The sequence below is a fragment of the Meleagris gallopavo genome, chromosome 5, assembly GCF_905368555.1.
Source record: "Meleagris gallopavo chromosome 5, MGAL_WU_HG_1.1, whole genome shotgun sequence".
Lineage (NCBI taxonomy): Eukaryota > Metazoa > Chordata > Aves > Galliformes > Phasianidae > Meleagris > Meleagris gallopavo.
The window spans coordinates 5972819-5991780 of record NC_139408.1 but is presented as its reverse complement, the minus strand read 5'-3'; the positions used below and the strand labels follow the sequence as shown (position 1 = coordinate 5991780).

The 18962-nt window shown below is 55.9% G+C and overlaps 3 protein-coding genes across 6 annotated transcripts; 1 reads left to right on the top strand and 2 right to left on the bottom strand.

Annotated features, from left to right (window-relative positions):
• Window positions 1–239: 239 nt before the first annotated feature.
• Window positions 240–6596, bottom strand: LOC100548954 (aldehyde dehydrogenase family 3 member B1). Of its 3 annotated transcripts, XM_003206174.5 has the most exons (10): window positions 6261–6596; window positions 5914–6076; window positions 4590–4700; window positions 4367–4487; window positions 4194–4279; window positions 3821–3902; window positions 3280–3666; window positions 2891–3057; window positions 2652–2751; window positions 240–579 (listed from the first exon to the last, which is right to left on the bottom strand). In XM_003206174.5, exons 1-10 carry the CDS (start codon window positions 6338–6340, stop codon window positions 386–388), a joined length of 1491 nt encoding a protein of 496 aa, XP_003206222.2. In that variant the 5' UTR covers window positions 6341–6596; the 3' UTR covers window positions 240–385. The 3 variants fall into 3 exon arrangements, with proteins under 3 accessions (XP_003206222.2, XP_085082179.1, XP_085082180.1); XM_085226053.1 differs by having other exon boundaries at window positions 5914–6596; XM_085226054.1 differs by lacking the exons at window positions 4194–4279; window positions 4367–4487; window positions 4590–4700 and having other exon boundaries at window positions 5914–6595.
• Window positions 6597–6888: 292 nt separating this feature from the next.
• On the bottom strand, window positions 6889–14176 carry LOC100548799 (aldehyde dehydrogenase family 3 member B1-like). Of its 2 annotated transcripts, none has more exons than XM_010710794.4 (11): window positions 13954–14176; window positions 13206–13344; window positions 12750–12912; window positions 10826–10936; window positions 10614–10734; window positions 10407–10492; window positions 10090–10171; window positions 9548–9934; window positions 9091–9257; window positions 8902–9001; window positions 6889–7442 (listed from the first exon to the last, which is right to left on the bottom strand). In XM_010710794.4, the coding sequence occupies exons 2-11, from the start codon at window positions 13328–13330 to the stop codon at window positions 7249–7251; spliced, it is 1536 nt and encodes a 511-aa protein (XP_010709096.1). In that variant the 5' UTR covers window positions 13331–13344; window positions 13954–14176; the 3' UTR covers window positions 6889–7248. The 2 variants fall into 2 exon arrangements, with proteins under 2 accessions (XP_010709096.1, XP_085082181.1); XM_085226055.1 differs by lacking the exon at window positions 13954–14176 and adding an exon at window positions 13431–13478.
• Window positions 14177–15215: 1039 nt separating this feature from the next.
• Window positions 15216–18944, top strand: UNC93B1 (unc-93B1 regulator of TLR signaling). Its single transcript, XM_003206173.4, has 11 exons — window positions 15216–15343; window positions 15884–15978; window positions 16053–16194; window positions 16271–16586; window positions 16651–16780; window positions 16857–16950; window positions 17028–17152; window positions 17303–17485; window positions 17563–17836; window positions 18328–18446; window positions 18522–18944. The coding sequence occupies exons 2-11, from the start codon at window positions 15907–15909 to the stop codon at window positions 18780–18782; spliced, it is 1716 nt and encodes a 571-aa protein (XP_003206221.1). The 5' UTR covers window positions 15216–15343; window positions 15884–15906; the 3' UTR covers window positions 18783–18944.
• The last annotated feature ends 18 nt before the right edge of the window (window positions 18945–18962 follow it).

Sequence of the window (18962 nt, the reverse complement as noted above, 5' to 3'; positions counted from 1 at the left end):
CCAGCTGGGCATGGGTGGATGTGGTGAGCACAGGGAGATATGAGGGCATTGGGAGATGCGTGGGACATGCCAGGAGACATGGGAGAAGTAGGAGTTGGGGGGCACTGAAGGCGAAGTGGGGTGTCAAGAACTGGGGGGCACAGTGAGACACTGGAGATGGGGGGCCACCATCTATAGTTGGTTTCACCCCCTAGCCCCAGCTCTTTCTTTTCTCCCATCCCACTGGCTACCAGCTCCACCCCACGCTGATAGGCAGGTGGCCATGGGTGTCACCAAGCCAGTGACAGGTACAGCGAGGCACTTGGAGTCCACAGCAGCAGATGACATTGACTGGGCTGGAGGGCCTCCGTGGCTGTGGAGGCACCACGGTGGCCCTGGTGGTCCCTCAGAGCAGGAAGCATTCCCCCCGGCGCTTGACTGAGGTGGCAGTGCGGACCAGACCCATCTTGTGGGTGCTGTACGGGGGGTAGCGCAGGGTGTTGATGGGCTCCAGGCCGGTGCCACGCTGCAGGCAGCCACGGTGGTGGGTGAAGGTGTCAAAGGTGAACTGGCCATGGAACATCCCCAGACCGCTGGACCCTGAAATGCACAGCACACAGTGATCTGCGGTTGGTGAGCTGAAGAGAAATGTGGGGAGGGCTTGGGAAGCCAGCAGGACAGAGAGCAAGGGGTGGAGGACCTCCCAACAAAGGTTTTGGGCTCCTGGGTGGAGGAAAGGCTCCCGGCCACCCTCACAACCTCAATGTCACCGTTTGCATTCTTTAGCCCCAGTGCAAAGCTCCGTGCACCAAATGAGACTCAGAAAACGTGGACAGAAAAATACTTTTGCAGGGCATCACCTCCTCGCTAGGAGGAGCTGTGTCCTCGAAAGCTTCTGAGCGAAGGCGAGCAGGCTGAAGCCTTTTTCCTCATACCGCTGCCTTGGGGAGAGGATCTCAAGTGCCATCTCCTTGCTGCCCTCCTCCCGAGGAGCAGGGCTGGTCCCAGCCTCGGTCATGTGGTTCTTCTTCACTTAAAACTTTTGATAAACAGGTTTCATTTCTTTGTCTTTCTTTCTTCTTGCGCTGCAGCTTCCCCCTTCCCTTCTCAAGTTTCTGTTCTGTTTTTAGCTCTAAATACAGCAGTGGAAGTTCCTGGTCCCAAAACCTCAGGGGGTGCCAGAGTGGCTCAGAGCAGACAGCAGCAAGCAAGAGCTTCCATCAGCCCCACTTACCTACTGCAGCATCTACTCTACCATGAGACAGCCTCCCCAAAACACCTCCTCACTCTACGAGGTCATAGTGATCTTTCAAGGTCCCTTCCAACCTTCCTGTGCTGTTGTATAGTTCAGTGCTGGGTTGTACTCCGTCCCAGGAGGCAGGGAGATTACTGAGCCAGCTGAAATCTCTTCTGGAGAACAGGAGCTAGCAATAAAGCTCATCCTCAAGCCTGGGCGTCTCCATCATCTATACTCCTTCTGCTCCAAGGAGAAAGCAAAGTGCTTCTCGCTAATATGTTTGCTTTTTTTTTTTTTTTTTTTTTTTTTTAAACCTAAATAGAATAGGTCAGAAGAATCACAGTCCCAAAGTGCTGTTTCTGTCCCTGAGCTGTGAAACCACATGTCACAGGGGTGTTGTGGTGATCGGGAGTTTCCTGGGACTTAAGGAGAACTTGAGTAAGTGCCCTTCTGGCATAGCAAATTCTCTGATCTGGAAATAGATGGAGGCTGGGATACCTTCTAGAGGTCCACACTTGCTCTGCTCCTACTCACACATCTGCGTAGGATTGTGATAGAAAAGAGTGCAGAACTGGACCCAGCTTTGCTCTGAAGCCTGTGCAAGACTTCAGAGAAAGGATGGGCAGAAAACATCTACAGTGGCTCAGAAGTCAGCCAACAAATAGGAGCATAGAACTTAGAGGGGATATTCACTTCCTTAGTTCATGAGGGATTCCTTGTGCAATGTTCTGAGTTCATCAAATGCAAATCTAAAAGTGCTGCCTGGTGGCCAGGATACATACAGAGAAGACCACAACATCACAGGAAATAGAGCAACAGCTGCCTTTTCCAGGAAGAAACCCCTGGAAAAGGGTCAGAATAAGATTTATACATTTTCAGAGTCTGCCAAAAATCTCTGCAAAAAGCTTTGTGTGAAGCAACGAGAAGGACCACCAGGAGTTGCACATTCTTGAATGATTTCTCTGTTCTGAGATGGGATGATGGTAAATGCTTGTAAAGCTTTTCACCTTTGTGATGTCTCCAGATCTGCATGATCTGGATTCGGTGCTGTCTATACCTCAAGAGCTTTATGCAATATGTGGCTTCAGGTGTTTACTGGAAGGGACCTCATATGTTTAGAAACTCATAGGAAGTTATGCTGTATTCAGACCTGCAGCCCAAAATGAAGATCCTTGAAAAACTTAAAATCTAGAGGTATTCCTCTGCTGGCGCTATCTCAAATTTCCTACTTCTTAAATAAGACATCTCCACATACACAAGGAATGCTGCTTGGGACAGCAACCACTGAGAGAAGAAAGCTTTCGGTGCTTTTCACACAGTAGGCAGAAGCAGGGCTGCAAAGCCCCAGAGATCAGCCCTGGGAGCTGAAGCCAAGAGTGCTGGTGGGACAAGCTGGGAGCTCGCATCTGCCTCAAGCTTGGAGGCATGGACCTACCGATACCACCGAAGGGCAGCGAGGTCAGCGTCACGTGCATCAGGGTGTCATTGCCACAGAAGCCCCCGCTGCTCGTCCTCTCCAGCACTTGGTTCACCTCCTGGAGGGAACAGAGAAGGGCACACGGTGCTGATGCCATGGCCCCAGCTGCCATCCATCCTGCAGAGCCAGGGCCAAAATCCTTCAGCCAAAATCTTTGGTGAGGAGAGTGGGCCAGATGCACAGCCAGGGCACTCTACCTTGTTGTCGGAGGAGAAGGCATACACAACCAGAGGCCGTTCACGGCTGTTGATGAAGTCAATGGCTTCATCCATATTGGCCACTGTGATGATGAGCAAAATAGGGCCAAAGATCTCCTCCTGCATGGCAGGGTCAGAGGGCTTCACATCCACCAGCACCGTAGGGGCTGCAAAGAAAGAAACCTGAAGATGTCAGCTGTGCCTGGAGGTTGGGGATGATATCTTGATCTACACAGTAGACAGGTCCCTCCTCTAAGGCTGGATGCCTCACCAAGCTGCCATGCAAACTAAATGTCCCTTCTCTCTCCGCTCTGGCTGCAAGCCCCTCTCCAAAATCCACACCACCTTATGCAAGTGTGAGCAGAATTATCTGAAATTCAAGCCCTCACCGATATAGCGCTCCTTCTCGTCCGTCTGTCCCCCAATGGCCACACGCCCGCTGCTCAGCAGTGCCTGCACACGCTTGAACTGTTTATCCCCCACAATGCGGGCAAAATCAGGGGAATTGCGGGGCTCAGAGCCATAGAACTCTGTGATGGCCTCACGCAGAGCAGGCATCAGCTTCTCCTGCATCTCCACACTGCACAGGACATAGTCAGGTGCAATGCAGGTCTGCCCCGCATTGAAGAAGCGTCCCCAGGCCACCCGCCGGGCCACGTTCTGCACATCACAGGTGTCGGACACGTAGCAGGGGTTCTTGCCCCCCAGCTCCAGCGTCACCGGTGTCAGGTGCTTGGCGGCGGCCGTCATTATGATCCTGCCCACTGAGGGGCTGCCTGCAGGGCAGAAAGGGATGTGTCACGGCAGGATCCCCCAGTGCTGCAGCCTGGCCTGGGGACGTGGCACTGCAGGGAGCCAGGGCCACAAGGAGCACAAGTGCCCCCATATCCCAACATGAGGCAGGGCTCAGCTCTGGCCCTCGAGACGCACCGGTGAAGAAGATGTAGTCAAACTTGTTCTCCAGCAGCCTGGTGGTCTCCTCCACACCAGCAGTCACCACGGCAAAGCAGTCCTGCAGCAGAAGAGGAGGGGACCCTCTGTGTCACTCTGTTCCCGTCCCCATTAGCAGCACCCTGGATGAAGTGCTGTGGCTGAGTGAGCAATGGGGCAGCCAGGGGCTAGTTCTGAGAAGCACAGCCATAAGGAACCCCATGCTTTGGAGTGTCGTAATTGGTGAGAACAGGTGCAGTTCTGCATATCACAGAGGACTCAGTTGTGAGGAGTATAGAAACAGCTCGGCATACACAAGGGGAGGGAAGAACCCTGCCACGAGGCAGGGACAAGGATGAGAAGGGCTTCTTACTTTGTCCAAGTATTTGGGCAGCACTTCCTCCATGAGTTTCTCGCTGTTCTTGGTCAGCTTTGAGGGTTTGATGATGACACAGTTACCTGGGGGGAGATCCAACCAACAATGCATTCCCCAGCCTTGGCATGTGCTGCCTGCATCCTGTAAGCAGGGGATGGGCTCAGCCTCACCAGCAGCGATGGCCCCAATGAGGGGCACAAGGAGGAGGTAGATGGGGTAGTTCCAGGGCCCAATGATGAGCACTACCCCATAGGGGTCCTTGCGGATGAAAGCCAAGTCCAGCTGCGTTGCCTACAGGAGCACATTGGTGTGGGTCAGATTCCACCTGAACAGCCCTCTTCATGCTCTGGGCTTTCCAACAGCCCATGCTGGCAAGGTCCTTTTCTCCCTTACCAGGTTCTTGTCCACATGCTTGTCCTTCATCCACCAGGACAGGTTGTTCAGGGCTTCATTGAGCTCGTTCTTGCACAGAAGGACCTCAGAGAACTCAGCCTCGAAGGGTGGCTGGGGATGCAGAGCACTGTGCCCATCACTGCTTGCATGCTCTCCTGCATCTTCCTCACCCATCCCAAAGGGCTTTAACCCAGCTATGGGTACCCCTGCCGAGCCTCAAGGGGAGTAACAGCAGCGAAGCAAAAGCTTTGAGATATCCTCAGAGGAGGCTGTGGAGAGGAGCCCGAGGAGATGGGGCTGTCCAGAAGGAGCAGGGATTTGGAGAATGCTTAGACCCCAGGAGGTGCACAGCCCCAGGCCATTCCCAGGACACTAAGTGGGGAGGGTATTTGCAAGCATTGTGTGGATATGCCAATTTCTGAGCATTCCTTGGAGAGATGGGGCTGGGCAGATCTTTGGTCACACTCCACCCATCATACCTGTGTCCTTATAGCCATGTGCCTTTACCTAGCTGCTTCCATCAGTGGTGTTTTGGAGACAACCATCAGCAAGTTGCTGCTAACCCAGTCTTGGGCTCCTCAGCAGTGCTTCCCCATTTCAAGCACTTGTCTTATGTGCAAGACCCTCCCAAGTCCCTGGGGTCCCACAGCAACCATGGGAAAGGGGTGAAATGAAGCACGACTCTGCATCTTCTTCCAGCACAAAAGCTGGTGTTTACAAATGGGGAAAGGCTGCAAGGATGGGCAGTTATCCAAGGGAAGGTTCTGAACTGAGGTGGGGAACAGAAGATTATAAGCCCTATATGGTGCTCATGGTCCAGGTGAATGAGCTGTCCTGAACTGGGGAGGTTCAGACTGGGGGTCTGGAGCACAAAGACTGGGTCTGCTCTGCCCCATTGCTCAGAGATCCTGCTGGGAGCACAAGAGAGGGAGCAGAGGCTGGGGAGGGAGTGGTGCCAGGGATACAGTCAGGATGGGGTGGATTTGGGTGTGAGAACTTGACCAAGCACCAAGCAAGGTGGGGATTGGTTGCAGAAGGAGAGAGCAGGGAGAAGATGATGGGAGCAAGGGATGGATAAATATGTCCAGGTGTTTCCCATGACCCCACCCATCCTTTGCAGGCAGAGGTTCTGGGGACAAGGGTTGGCAGTGTCACCTCCATGTTCGCTGGACTCCTGAAGCCCCCAGGGGCTGCTCCTGATGGAGATGGGGTATGGTTTTCTCCTTACTGCCTCTATGTGCACCCAAGGGCTCCATGCCCAGGGCAGAACTCCCCAGCCCTGCCAACCCCTGGATCCTCCAGTGTCCAACTCTGGGGGCCTTACCTTGCCCATGTCCAAGGCGGTGGCCTCCAGAATATTCTGCTTCTTCTCCTCCAGGAAGCGGCCCAGGGCCTCCAGCTGTGCCATGCGATACTCCAAGGACCGTGTCCTCCCTGAGAGCCAGGCTGCTCGCAGGCGGCTCACCAGCCCCGTATAAGGGTTCTCACTGCAGGGATGGGGGCATAAGGAAGACCCCATCACAGCCCCTTTGGGTGCCAAGGCACGGGGGCTCCGCGCTGCCCCAGCACAACCCAGCACCCATCCAGCATCAAGCTGGGGTGGCCAGGCTGTCAGGGCACCTCCTGCCTTCCTTCCACCCCAGCTGCTTGTCACCATCCCTTCTCTCTCACCTCGTGCTACTGTCATCCCCACCAGCTGTGCCAGACTCATCATCCGTGGGCTGCCTGGGGTGCTCAAGGGGCTGCTCCATGCTCCGAGCTGTGTTCAGGAGCCAACAGCTTCAGGGAGCAGCGAGGAGGAGCACGGGACTGCACAGTACGCCTTCCACAGCTGTTTGGCCTAACAGGAGCCTTACCCAGAAGAGGTGGCTTTGGGAAGCCTGCTTAGCACCCCAACCCTGCAGCTGTGTTGCCGCTGAGCACACACTGCCTCTCGCTCTGCAGTGGGAGACTCCACCGCCAGCTTCCTGTCCTTCCCCTCAGCTCCTTGCGTCACTGCGGGCTGCGCTCCAGCCCAAACCACTCAAAATGCTGGACACGCCTCAGAGAGCGGTAACCCTAAAGCTGTGCCTCTGGCACCGTGGCAGCAAGCAGAATAGCCCTGCCCTGCCTCGGGTCCAGCCCTGGCGTGGACCCTCAGCCCAAAGTCCCTACAGCTCCACTGGCTGCCCCCACGGCTGTGTCACAAGTGAGGGTCCCCTGCCCATGGTGGGACGGCATAATGGGGAACGAGGGTGTCCAGGTATGGTGCAAGGATGCAGGATTAAGCTATGAAGGCAGTGGAGGCATGAGGTGAGGCTGCAGAGCTCAGTGCAAAGTCTTTACTGAGGGCAGAGTTATACATGGAGAAAAAAGCAACAGCCAACAGGAAAGTATCAGAAGGAAAGGTCACCTAATCAGAGATGAGATAGGGCTAATTGCTGGTCCCGAGCAACCAGGGCACTATTGCTCTACCAGGAGGAGAAGTGGGGTGAGAACAAGAAACTGTCATCATTTCAGATGTGTCACAGCACACAGCCCTGAGCACAGGAAGCTGGAGCGGAGCAGGCACACAGGAGGGGTCAGTCCCCACTGTTCAGCATGCATCAGGGTGGTAATGCGACACAAGACGTGGCATGGGTTGGGTCCTGGTCAGTCCATATATGGCACAGGGCCTTGCTCAGAGCAGGGTGCACATGCCCTTGCGCTTGATCTCAACGGTGGCAGTCATCAGCCCCAGCTTCTGCTGGGTGTAGGGTGGGTAGCGTGGGGAGTTGATAGCCTCCAGGCCCATGTTGCGGTGCAGGCAGCCACGGTGATGACTGAAGGTGTCAAAGGTGAACTTGCCATGGTATTTCCCCAGACCACTGTTTCCTGCAACAAACAGCACAGGTCCAGGCTTGCTACGGGACTCCCACCCAGCTCAAGCACCATAAGCACAAAGAAAACACACTCTCGGCTTTTCTCATGCCAGCACAACGGCCAACGCGGTGCAGCACCTCTTGCTTTTCTCCATTCCTTTTCCAGGCCCACCAGGGCTGTCGCTCAGCACTAGCTGCTCCCTGCAGCTCACCATTGCTTGTTGCCCCAGCTGCAAACTTTTGACCAGTCTGCACCTACCTACATGGTCACATGCTCTTCAGAAAGCTTTGCTGGGTTGCATTTCCCCACTTTCCCCCTTGATGTGGGGTCCTAGCATATCTACCCATGGTCAGGAGCCACCAACCCATCTAGAACAAAAAGTTCCAGGAAGAAGCTCCTCATAAAAATCAGAGGCCATTGGCCACGTTGATTCCCAATTCCTGTGGCTGGCTTAAGCTCAAGGTTTCACGTCATGGTTAATAGCTTTGGTAAGTGTCATCTTGGCTCTGGTGAATTCAGGCCCTCCACCTGATAATTTGAGGCAGTTTCTCTGAATCATTTCCATAAAGATAAGTTACAACACAGGAACCACCACCAATTGTTCCTTGATCTGCAATCAGGCAAGGAATTAATTCTGCTTTGCTGTTGTGCTGTCTTATTATGGCTGAATCAGCTGGCCGCTCTGAAATGCTGAGCATCTGGAGTCTTTTTCCCAGAATAATATCCAGATAAGAGAAATTCCAGGGAAGAGACCACAAGATTGAGAAAGAACTCTGGGGAAGAAACATACAATCATCCTGTATTTCTGTGCTCACCCCTGAGCATCTCATGGTAGGCAGTGCTACAACCACAGCTCAGCAGACCTTTTGTCAGCTATATGCATATAAGCTCCTTGAAGAGCAAAAACTCTTCCCCTTGGCTGAGGAGGATTTTCATGTTACCACAAGCAAATTTCCCAGACATTTATAGATGTTTTATTCCTAATATTTAGCCTTAAAATGCAGAATGAATGTACAAATCTCCTCCTGAGTGATGTTAAGAGCTCCAATCCAGCACCATGCTGCTGCAAGAGGAAAGCTCCCCTGCCCAAGAAGCACAATGCTATGGATCTGCTCCCAGATAAGGAGCAGCAATGGACTGAGCAAATTCACAGCATTTGAGGAGCATTCAGGTAAACCTTAAGCTGGGCAAAAGCCCAACCCTGGCACAGAATGTGGACAACTCTTGTTGCCCCACGCTGCTCAGAAATACCAAGGAAATACCCAAGTGGTACAAACTTCCCTATATTTGATGAGGCATTTTTGCTGACACAGTGGACCATGGGGAGAAGAAAACCTGTGGTGCTCCACATGCACTCAGCAGAAGCAGGGCTGCAAAGCCCCAGAGATCAGCCCTGGGAGCTGAAGCCAAGAGTGCTGGTGGGACAAGCTGGGAGCTCGCATCTGCCTCAAGCTTGGAGGCATGGACCTACCGATACCACCGAAGGGCAGCGAGGTCAGCGTCACGTGCATCAGGGTGTCATTGCCACAGAAGCCCCCGCTGCTCGTCCTCTCCAGCACTTGGTTCACCACCTGGAGGGAACAGAGAAGGGGACACGGTGCTGATGTCCTGCCGCCCTAATTTCCCTCCTTCCCTTTTCTGCACTGTGGACCACACGCACCTTGCTGTCACAGGAGAAGGCGTAGATGGCCAATGGCCGGGGCCGTGCATTGATGAAGTCAATGGCTTCATCCATGTTGGCCACAACGACAATGGGCAGGATGGGCCCGAAGATCTCCTCCTGCATGGCAGGGTCAGAGGGCTGCACATCTGCCAGTACTGTGGGGGCTGTGAAGAAGGAGAATGGCAGCAAATAGCTCATTGCACAAGCATGGGTACTCACATCAGCCCCGGCTTGCCAGGGACCTGCTGCTTCACAGGTTCCTTTTCCCAAACAAAGCTTACAGAACCACAGAAACATAGTCGCCAAATCATAGAATATCCCAAGTTGGTTTTGAGCCCTCCACAATCTCCCCGTGTCTCTGTCTGTGGTCGCTGTGGTCATGGCTCTGCTTCCGTATCTCACATCCCCCTGCCAAGCACTTCCTTGCTCCTCACACGCCAAACCGTCTCCTCACCGATGTAGCGCTCCTTCTCGTCCGTCTGTCCCCCAATGGCCACACGCCCGCTGCTCAGCAGTGCCTGCACACGCTTGAACTGTTTATCCCCCACAATGCGGGCAAAGTCAGGAGACTCCCGTGGGTTAGAACCAAAATATTCGGTAATGGCCTCACGCAGAGCAGGCATCAGCTTCTCCTGCATCTCCACACTGCACAGGACATAGTCAGGTGCAATGCAGGTCTGCCCCGCATTGAAGAAGCGTCCCCAGGCCACCCGCCGGGCCACGTTCTGCACATCACAGGTGTCGGACACGTAGCAGGGGTTCTTGCCCCCCAGCTCCAGCGTCACCGGTGTCAGGTGCTTGGCGGCGGCCGTCATTATGATCCTGCCCACTGAGGGGCTGCCTGCAGGGCAGAAAGGGATGTGTCACGGCAGGGATCCCCCAGTGCTGCAGCCTGGCCTGGGGACGTGGCACTGCAGGGAGCCAGGGCCACAAGGAGCACAAGTGCCCCCATATCCCAACATGAGGCAGGGCTCAGCTCTGGCCCTCGAGACGCACCGGTGAAGAAGATGTAGTCAAACTTGTTCTCCAGCAGCCTGGTGGTCTCCTCCACACCAGCAGTCACCACGGCAAAGCAGTCCTGCATGTAAAAGGAAAAATCCCTGTCAGCATCTGCCTGGGCCAATCTGTCCCTATCCCCATTAGCAGCACCCTGAGCTGCTTGGATCACAAACACTGGCTGATCATGGAGCAGGCATCACAACACCCCAGAGCAGGGTTGCCGTGATGCTGGTGTGTGCAAAGAGGTGTGATCAGGGGTTGGAATGCCCTGGCCATAGGCAGGGGTAATGACAGGGACAAGGAGAGCTTCTTACACTGTCCAGGTAGCAGGTCAGCATTTCAGCCACAAGCCTCTCAGTGTTCTTGGATATCTCTGAGGGTTTGATGACCACACAGTTACCTGGGGGGAGACAGAAAGAACGTCAGAGCAGCCCAGACTAGGGACAGAGACCCCATCCAGGTCCCCTCGCCTGCATCCTCCAGGCAGGGGATGTGCCTGGCTTTGTGCAGCCTGGCCTCACCAGCAGCAATAGCACCAATGAGAGGTACAAAGAAGAGGTGGATGGGGTAGTTCCAGGGCGCAATGATGAGCACCACCCCATAGGGGTCCTTGCGGATAAAAGCTGAGTCCAGCTGTGTTACCTGCAAAAAAGGCACCTCAGTGCTGCTCCTGAAGCAGCTCTGCCCCCTTGTTGGCCTCCCGCTTCCAGGGAGCCCAGAGCTTCTGCCCTACCAGGTTCTTGTCCACGTGCTCATCCTTCATCCAGTGAGACAAATTGTTGAGGGTGTCATTGAGCTCATTCTTGCAAAGGAGAATCTCAGTGAAATAGGCCTCGAAGGATGGCTGGGGACAGACATCAGTGTCAGCATCACTCCAACATCAGAACCATCTCCTCCCACCTGCAGATGTCTCCCCTTCTCCTGCCCACAAAGGCAGAGCGGAAAAAGCTATTAAGGAGAAGCTATTTTAAGCAGAAAGAGGTATTAGTCCTGCAGCTACTGGGGAGTATCACGGCCACCAACATTTTATAACACTTGGTATTTGGTCAGAGAGAAAAAACAATATTTGATGTCTTTTGGGCCACACTGTGCACTGGTACAATTGCCCTTGAGGCCACAAGTTGCTGCGTTCTGATCACTTGGGAGCTGGAGGCAGAGCCTAGTGCCGTATTCCACTGCCCCCGCACAGCTGCTGGGCTCAAAGCTCTGCATTGTTCCAGCAGGAACACGATGAAGACACTTTGTGACTGCCCCACAGAACAGAGCTCGGCTGTACAGCACCAGGCAGGAAGATCCCTGCAGCTCCTGTAGCGAGCCGGCACACGGGCCGGGCAGGTTGGGTGAGACATGGGGAGGAAACAAACCCAGCAGGTTGCTCCCAGATACACCATCTCAACACATGGTGACTAAAATCACTGTGAGTTGGGAGCGGCGCAATTCTGCAGAGGCATTTCCTGCCTATGCAGGTCCTCTCCATTGACAGAAGCATGGCAGAGCCACTTTGTTGATGGAGAAGCATGAGGACATGAGAAGTTAGCTCAGCAGGACTAACTTCCCTCTGTCACTGTGCAGGGCGAAACTCTTTGGCAGTTGTTTACAGAGCCTCCACTGTGATAGCCTCCACACCACAAAGTGGGAGCTTTCCTTCATCACAGCAGGGAAACAGGGGGGAAAGTTGAGTTTGTGACCCCTCTCGTTGGAGGCTCCACCACCAAGCCCAGCCCAGGAGACCTCTCTGGCTCCTCAGCATATCACCTGTGTGGTGAAGCAACGGGGCTGCTCTCAGCCGAGGTGGCTGGTTGCATCACCAGGCGGATGAGGAAACTGCTGGTGAAGATTAATGGTGGCCATTAAGGGTTTTGATGGGACAGAAGTCTGGTGGATGAGACATTAAGTCTGAGGTCACTCTTCCATCATCGGGAGAGAAACCGGCATGGCCACGGGCGAGGCAGCCACCTCAGATACGTAAGGGCAGATGAATTGTCCATCCAGCTATGAAGACCTGACTGCATAACAAGCACGTTAGTGGACAACCGGTTCTAATTATGTACAATTAGGAGAGATGAACAACGCATACTGAGTGTCAATGCTTATCAGCACCTGGCTGAAGCTAAAGTTTCTCACTTCAAACAAACAAAGCAATTAGAAGCATGGGGAGATTTTGAGATGCTTGAGGCTATCTGTGGGCACGGCCACACACAGATGCAGCTGCAACCCCTCAGAAACCTTTTCTAACAATCTCTGACCAAATTGCGTGGCTGCAGAGCACACCAGGAAGGGAAAAAGTGACCATAGACTGAATTTGTCTCCAGTGGGGAGGCACCCTGCCTCCTTGACAGATCACTCAGGAGCTCCTGGGGTGCCATAGTCCCTAAAGTCCCCGCTTGTACCACGACACCAAGCCAGCAAGATCAACCCCTGCATGGCTAACACATGGGAGGAATGTGCAAGATCAGCTCCTTGTACAAAACCAGTAATCCATGGTGCAACCAGGCATGTGAGGAGCACCCTTGACTACAGCCTCTGCAACCAGGGTACCACAGAAGTGACATGGAACTACTCAGGGACTTGGCACTCTGAATGCCCCACAGCAGCATAATATAGGGATGCAGGACCCCAACACACAGACCTCAGTGTCCATTCCTGACTCCTCTCACCTTGCCCATGTCCAAGGCGGTGGCCTCCAGAATGTCCTGCTTCTTCTCCTCCAGGAAGCGGCCCAGGGCCTCCAGCTGTGCCACACGGTATTCCAAGGGCCGTGTCTTCCCCGAGAGCCAGGCTGCCCGCAGGTGGCTCACCAGCCCCGCATAAGGGTTCCCGCTGTGGGAGTGGGGATGTCAGGGGTACCCCAGCCCTCTCCCAGACCTCAGTGCTGCAGGTGCCAAGGAGAGGAGCTCTGCACCCCAGCCTCATCCCACACCATCTGTGCCCTCCCTCAGAGTTGGAGCTCTCTATGCTCACCTTGTCTCCAAACTCGGCTCCCCAGGATCCCACTGTGGCCTGGTGCCTGATGGCTCCTCATGTTCCTTGCATCCCAGCACCCTGCAGCACCCACACCACCTCCCTCCATGCCAGTGCCCCATCCCCTCCTGTCCCCAGCCCCTCGCTCTCACCTCACGGTGCTGCAGACCACTGACCCTTTCGGAATGGCACCAGCTGCACTGGCACTGCTGCTCAGCAAGCTGCTCTTACCACAGCCTGGAGGCTGCTGCACAGGAAGCTGGAGGGGTTGCTGCATGGTCTACACGGGCCCTGGAGAGAGATATGGGGATGGTAAATTTATGCAAGTGCTCTTCCCTCCCCCAATGGTGTGGGGTCTGCAATCACTGCAAGGAAACCTTGGAGATGCAGAGCAGCCACCCCGCAGCACAGCACCATGTCCACAGTGAAGGCAGCTGGGTGCTTGAGGACGTCTGGACTGAAGCGTGAGTCACTCCAGTGTGGCTGCCTGAGGCCCTGAAGCATCCAGCTGGAGATGCCTGGAATTCCCATACCCTTCCCCCCTCCCTGGATGGCCTCCAGCCATGGGATTTCCCCACAGATGTGGGGTTGGTCTGGAGGATCCCAATGCAGGGAGATATCCCAGGATGGCCTGTTGAGTTCCCCACACACCTCACTACAGGGCAGCACTGGTTCTGCCCCAACCCACCAGTGGGCATAGTATCATTCCCCCTTTCAATGACGATTTGCCCAAACACAGGGCTAGGGAGGACTGGGGGGCAGGGGATACCCACAACCCCACATCTGTTTCTCTGTCCCTCTCCATACCCAACGCATCCACTCTTCCTCGAGGAAACCCACCAATGGCAAAGTCCAACCATGGGGCAGCCAAGTGCCACATGGGGGCCCATAGGTACCTACCTGTGGGGCTGAGCAGTGGCTGAGCACGAAGCTGGGTTGGCACTGCTGAAGCTCAGGGTGGCCCTCATAAATGCTGTGGGGCAATTGGCCTGGCCACATGTCCAGGGGTGGGCAGGATGATGCCCCGCCTCCATGGGGTTGGCAGTAGGGAGAGAGCACCCCGCCTCCACGTGGCTGATGTTGGGATGGGATGGGACCAGGACCTCCCAGTAGGATAATGGGGCTGGGGAACAACCAAACCATCACTATGAGCCCTGACCCACAGATACCCCACAGAAACCACTCACTCTGCTCCCCAGAGCCACCCTTGAGTCTCCGACTCAGCAGACCCTATGGGGAGACAATGCCCGCGTCCACCCCATCATTACTAGAACAAGCCCCAAGCTCACCCCACACCCACCTTCCCTCCACTCACTCTGGCTCCCCACACGCCCTAATTAATGACGCTGCTTTGTAAACAGGAAGGCAGCAGCCCTGCCCCATGCACTGTGCCAGAACGGCAGGGTGGTGCTACCCCCAAATCCCAAGGAGTACCCCCAAATATAGGGGGCATGGATTCACCCCAAAGTGCTTCTGCACCTGGGGGAATGGAGCCCAGCCCTGAGTAGCCCCTGCCTCCTAGCCCATACCCATCATCTGCAGGGCGATTAGGGGTTGATTTTGGCTTTTGGCTGCAGTGCTGTTCCCTGGATGCTGCATGCATCTGGGGATACCTGTAAGGATCACTGGTGCTTGTGATACCCACAGGATCCCCCACTGTAGTGTGGGACATGGCCAAGATGCTCCACGTGACCCGTGGGAAAGGGGAAAGTGGAGATTAGCACTCCCGGACCCCAAATAAGTCTTTGGGGCACAATATGGGGCTCCGCTCACTGCTCTCAGCTTGGGTTTAGGGTCACAGAAGGAACGGGAGGCATCCCGCACCCCTCCTGCGGTTGTCCCTGTCCCCATCCCGCTGTGTGACATTCCTTTAGTACCGGATCGGCTAGATCTGTCCATTGGCTACGGGTGACAGATGACAGGGAGGGAGCAAACCTGTGGACTTCCTCCTGGCTCCCCTTTATGGGGTGCCGGAAGGGATACGGGCACACAGGCTGGAGGGGGGGGGGAGAACAGGGGACACGTGGGTGACAAGGGGACACAAGCAGACAGGTGACAACAAGGGAGAGAGGTCAAGAAGAGCCATGTGCCGCTTCCATATGGCGATGGGATAGGAGCAGCATAAATTGGGTGCCGGTGGGAGTAAGGGGGGTCCCGGGAGTTCCAGGAGCGGCTCCTTTAAGCCCCGTCCCGCCCGCCCCGTTCGAAAGAGGAAGCTGATGCAGCTCCGCCCCGAGCCGGGCACAACGCGGCGGCAGCCAGGCCGGGGTGCTGAGCTCGGGGCTGTGGGGTAGGAGTCGCCGGCCTCGGGGGTGCGAGGGTGCCGGGTGCCAGGTTTGGGACCGAACGGTGCGAGGATGGAGGAGTGACAGGCACAGGGTGTAGGGGGCAGAGCACATGGCTGTAGTGTCTAAGGGGTGCTGGGCAAAAGGTTTCGGGGTGCAGAGCACATAGGTGCAAGGTTTGGGGGTGCCGGGCTCATAGGTGCAGGGTTTGGGGGTGGATGAATGATGGGTGCAGAGCACGTGTTGTGAGGGCTCATGAGTGAGGTTTAGGGATGCAGAACACACAGGTGCCAAGGTTTAGGGGTGCCAGACACACAGTTGCAGAGTATGGGGGTGCAGCAGCTCAAGGGTGCTGGATGCAGGGTTTGGGGGGATGTGCAGTGTAAGGGGGAAGGAATAATGGCTGCCCAACGAGGGGGTGTGGGCAGCAGAGGGTGCTGGACAGCGGTGCAAAGCACACAGGTGCAAAGTTTGAGGGTGCAGAGCCCAAGGGTGCAAGGTTTGGGGCCACAGGACACATGTTCTGCCCCCCCCAACACCTCTAGAGCACCCCGCAGACACAGCAGCGATGGAGAAGGACCCCGGCTGCCACCAGGATGTGGCCAAAACAGCGGGTGAGATGCTGGGCCCTGAGGCACAGGTGAGGCAGGGAGGTGACATGGGGTTGTGATGTAGGGTGCTGGCACCCCATGGCTGAGCAGGGCGCGCCTACAGCTGGACGACATGGTGGGAGCGCACACGGACTACAATGAGGAGGAGGAGGAACAGAAATATTTCCGCCGCAAGCGTCTCGGCGTGGTGAAGAATGTGCTGGCTGCCAGCTTGGCCGCCATGCTCACCTACAGCGTCTACCTGGGTACGGCCCTGGCCCCAGAACGGGGAACACCCTGATATCAGTGGGGCAGTGACGTGATGGCACTTGGGACCCCCAGGCCTGCTGCAGATGCAGCTCATCCTGCACTATGACGAGACCTACCGGGAGGTGAAGTACAGCAACATGGAGCTGGAGGACATCGACCGCAAGGTGCTGATGGGCATCAATGTCACCCCCGTGGTGGCACTGCTCTACACGCCTGTCCTCATCCGGTTCTTCGGCACTAAGTGGACCATGTTCCTGGCCGTGGGCATCTATGCCCTCTTTGTCTCCAGCAACTACTGGGAGCGCTACTTCACACTAGTGCCCTCTGCTGTGGCTATCGGGGTGGCCATCGTGCCGCTCTGGGCCTCCTTGGGCAACTACATTACGCGGTAGGTGGCAGGGGGAGAAGGGAACAGTGGGACAGGGCAGAGGCTGACCCACACTCCACTACAGGATGGCACAGAAGTACTACGAGTATGCCAACTACAAGGAGGAGCACGTGCAGGAGCAGCGGCAAGCACCACGTGGAGCCTGCAGTGCCTACATTGTCGTCTTCCAGACCATCTTCTACATCTGCTTCCACGTGAGGGCCAGCGGGGACAGGGAGGGGACAAATGGAACAGCCCAGTGCTGAATGTCCACCACTCTGCATCCTGCAGCTGAGCTTCATCTGCGCGCAGATGCCCATGCTCTTCTTCCTCAACAATTACATCTACCAGCTCAACCACACACTCTACGGGGTGAAGCGCTGTGGTGAGCACATGGGGCGGCACTGTGGGGTGTTGGCACAGACCTGGCCAGCGCTGAGCCCACAGTGCACGCCCCTGCAGGTACCTTGAGCCATGGCACGCTGACTGGCTTCAATAAGACGGTGCTGCACAGTCTGCCTCGCAGTGTCAACCTCATCGTGGTGGAGAGCGTCCTGATGGCAGCTGCCTTTCTTGCCATGCTGGTGGTGAGCACAGGATTGTAGAATCAGAGAATGGTTTGGGTTGGAAGGGACCTTAAAGATTTTCCATTTCCAGCCTCCTGACGTGGGCTGGTTATAAGATGGGACAGGATGGGGCAGGTGGCCATTAGCATGTCACCTGCTATCACAACACAGGTCCTGCTGCTCTGCGGCTCGGCGTATCGGACCACTGAGGAGATTGATCTGCGCAGCATAGGCTGGGGGAACATATTTCAGCTGCCCTTCAAGCACATGCGGGACTATCGCCTCCGCCACCTCCTTCCTTTCTTCATCTACAGTGGCTTTGAGGTGCTCTTCGTCTGCAATGACTTCTCCCTGGTACAGCACAGAGTTGGGATGGGGTGGTGGCATGGGGACGGCATGGCTGCACAATGCTAAGCCTGTCCTCGATGCAGAACTATGGCGTGTGCACCCTGGGGCTGGAGAAGCTGGCATACCTCCTCATCGCCTACGGCTTCTCCGCCTCCACCTGCTCCAGCTTTGCCCTCTGCATGCTGCGCCTGCAGCGTCAGTACCCACTGCTGGCAGGAGCCTTGCTCCACGCTTCTATCCTGGTGACACTCTTCTGCTGGGCACCTATGCCCCGACAAGTGGAGCAGGCACCTCTGCTTTACACCATAGCCGCACTCTGGGGAATGGGCAGTGCCCTCAACAAGACTGGCATTAGCAGTGAGTAGTGGGAATGTCCCAGTACAGTCTCTGGCGTACCCAGGAGTGAGCAAGTTGTTTCCAGACCATCCTGGCCTTGTGTTCCCCAGTGGTCCCGAGTTCCATGGGTGGGGCAGGTTGTCCCCAGCTCATCCTGTTCTTGTGTCTTCTGGTGGTTCTAGTTCTGTGGGTAGGACAGGTTGTCCCCAGCTAATTTTGTACTCATGTCCCCATATGGTACCCACCTTCATGAATAGAGTGGGTTGTCCCCAGCTCACTCTGTCCTTGTGTCCCCCAATGGCCTCCAGCCCTTTGAGTAGGGCAGGTTGTTCCCAACTCATCCTGTCCTCGTGCACCCCAGTGTTCCCTAGCTCTGTAGGTAGGGCTTGTTGTCCCCAGCTTGTCCTGTCTCTGTACACCCCAGCGGTCCCCAGCTCTATAGGCCCACCAGTCAGAAGACAATACCATAGGCTGGGGATGCTGAAGGCATATGCCTGCCTCCCTCCACCTAGTCCTCCTCGGCATGCTGTATGAAGACAAAGAGCGCCAAGACTTCGTCTTCACCATCTACCACTGGTGGCAGGCGCTGGCCATCTTCGCTGTGTACCTGTGGTCAGGGCTGCCCATGAAGGTGAGCAGGGCTGGGATAGGGCAAGGGCTGGACGCAGTGAGGCTGTTCCACATGCTGACCCCTGCTATCCCCTAGGCCAAGCTGTCTCTCATGCTGTTGGCGCTGGGGCTGGCAGCAGGTTCTTATGGCTGGATGGAGCGCCGGCTGGCACAGCGCGTGGCCTTCCGCCTGCCCCGCATGCCACGTCCACGCCACAGGGCCAGCGGATACCGCTACTTGGAGGACAATGACTCTGACGAAACCAACTCAGAGGGTGAAGGGACGAGCCGTGACAACAGCCATCCACCAGCGGAGGAGGACGAGACGCCGAGAGATGACAAGGAGCAGAGAAATTAAGCAGCAGGCCCACGGGCCTCACTCTGGCAGCCCCACAGGCCTCCCCACACAGCGCTATAGGCTGCACCCCTCTGGGGCTTGAGGCCCCCCGGAGCCGACCCCGAGCACTGTGCTGCGCTTCCCGCTAATGTCGGACTCAATAAAGGGTTCACCCGATTACCATCTCAGCCTTCAGTGCCG

Excerpts from the sequence above, each read along its gene's own strand:
- LOC100548954 (XM_085226053.1), bottom strand. The coding sequence starts at position 6,303 with ATGATGAGTCTGGCACAGCTGGTGGGGATGACAGTAGCACGAGGTGAG. Across the intron at positions 3,667-3,820 it reads TGACTACATCTTCTTCACCG|GCAGCCCCTCAGTGGGCAGG; the intron begins GTGCGTCTCGAG and ends TCTGCCCTGCAG. Across the intron at positions 2,752-2,890 it reads CCTTCTCCTCCGACAACAAG|GAGGTGAACCAAGTGCTGGA; the intron begins GTAGAGTGCCCT and ends TGTTCCCTCCAG.
- LOC100548799 (XM_010710794.4), bottom strand. The coding sequence starts at position 13,330 with ATGCAGCAACCCCTCCAGCTTCCTGTGCAGCAGCCTCCAGGCTGTGGT. Across the intron at positions 10,493-10,613 it reads CATTGGTGCTATTGCTGCTG|GTAACTGTGTGGTCATCAAA; the intron begins GTGAGGCCAGGC and ends GTCTCCCCCCAG. Across the intron at positions 9,002-9,090 it reads CCTTCTCCTGTGACAGCAAG|GTGGTGAACCAAGTGCTGGA; the intron begins GTGCGTGTGGTC and ends TGTTCCCTCCAG.
- UNC93B1 (XM_003206173.4), top strand. The coding sequence starts at position 15,907 with ATGGAGAAGGACCCCGGCTGCCACCAGGATGTGGCCAAAACAGCGGGT. Across the intron at positions 16,951-17,027 it reads CTACGGGGTGAAGCGCTGTG|GTACCTTGAGCCATGGCACG; the intron begins GTGAGCACATGG and ends ACGCCCCTGCAG. Across the intron at positions 17,153-17,302 it reads CCTTTCTTGCCATGCTGGTG|GTCCTGCTGCTCTGCGGCTC; the intron begins GTGAGCACAGGA and ends ATCACAACACAG.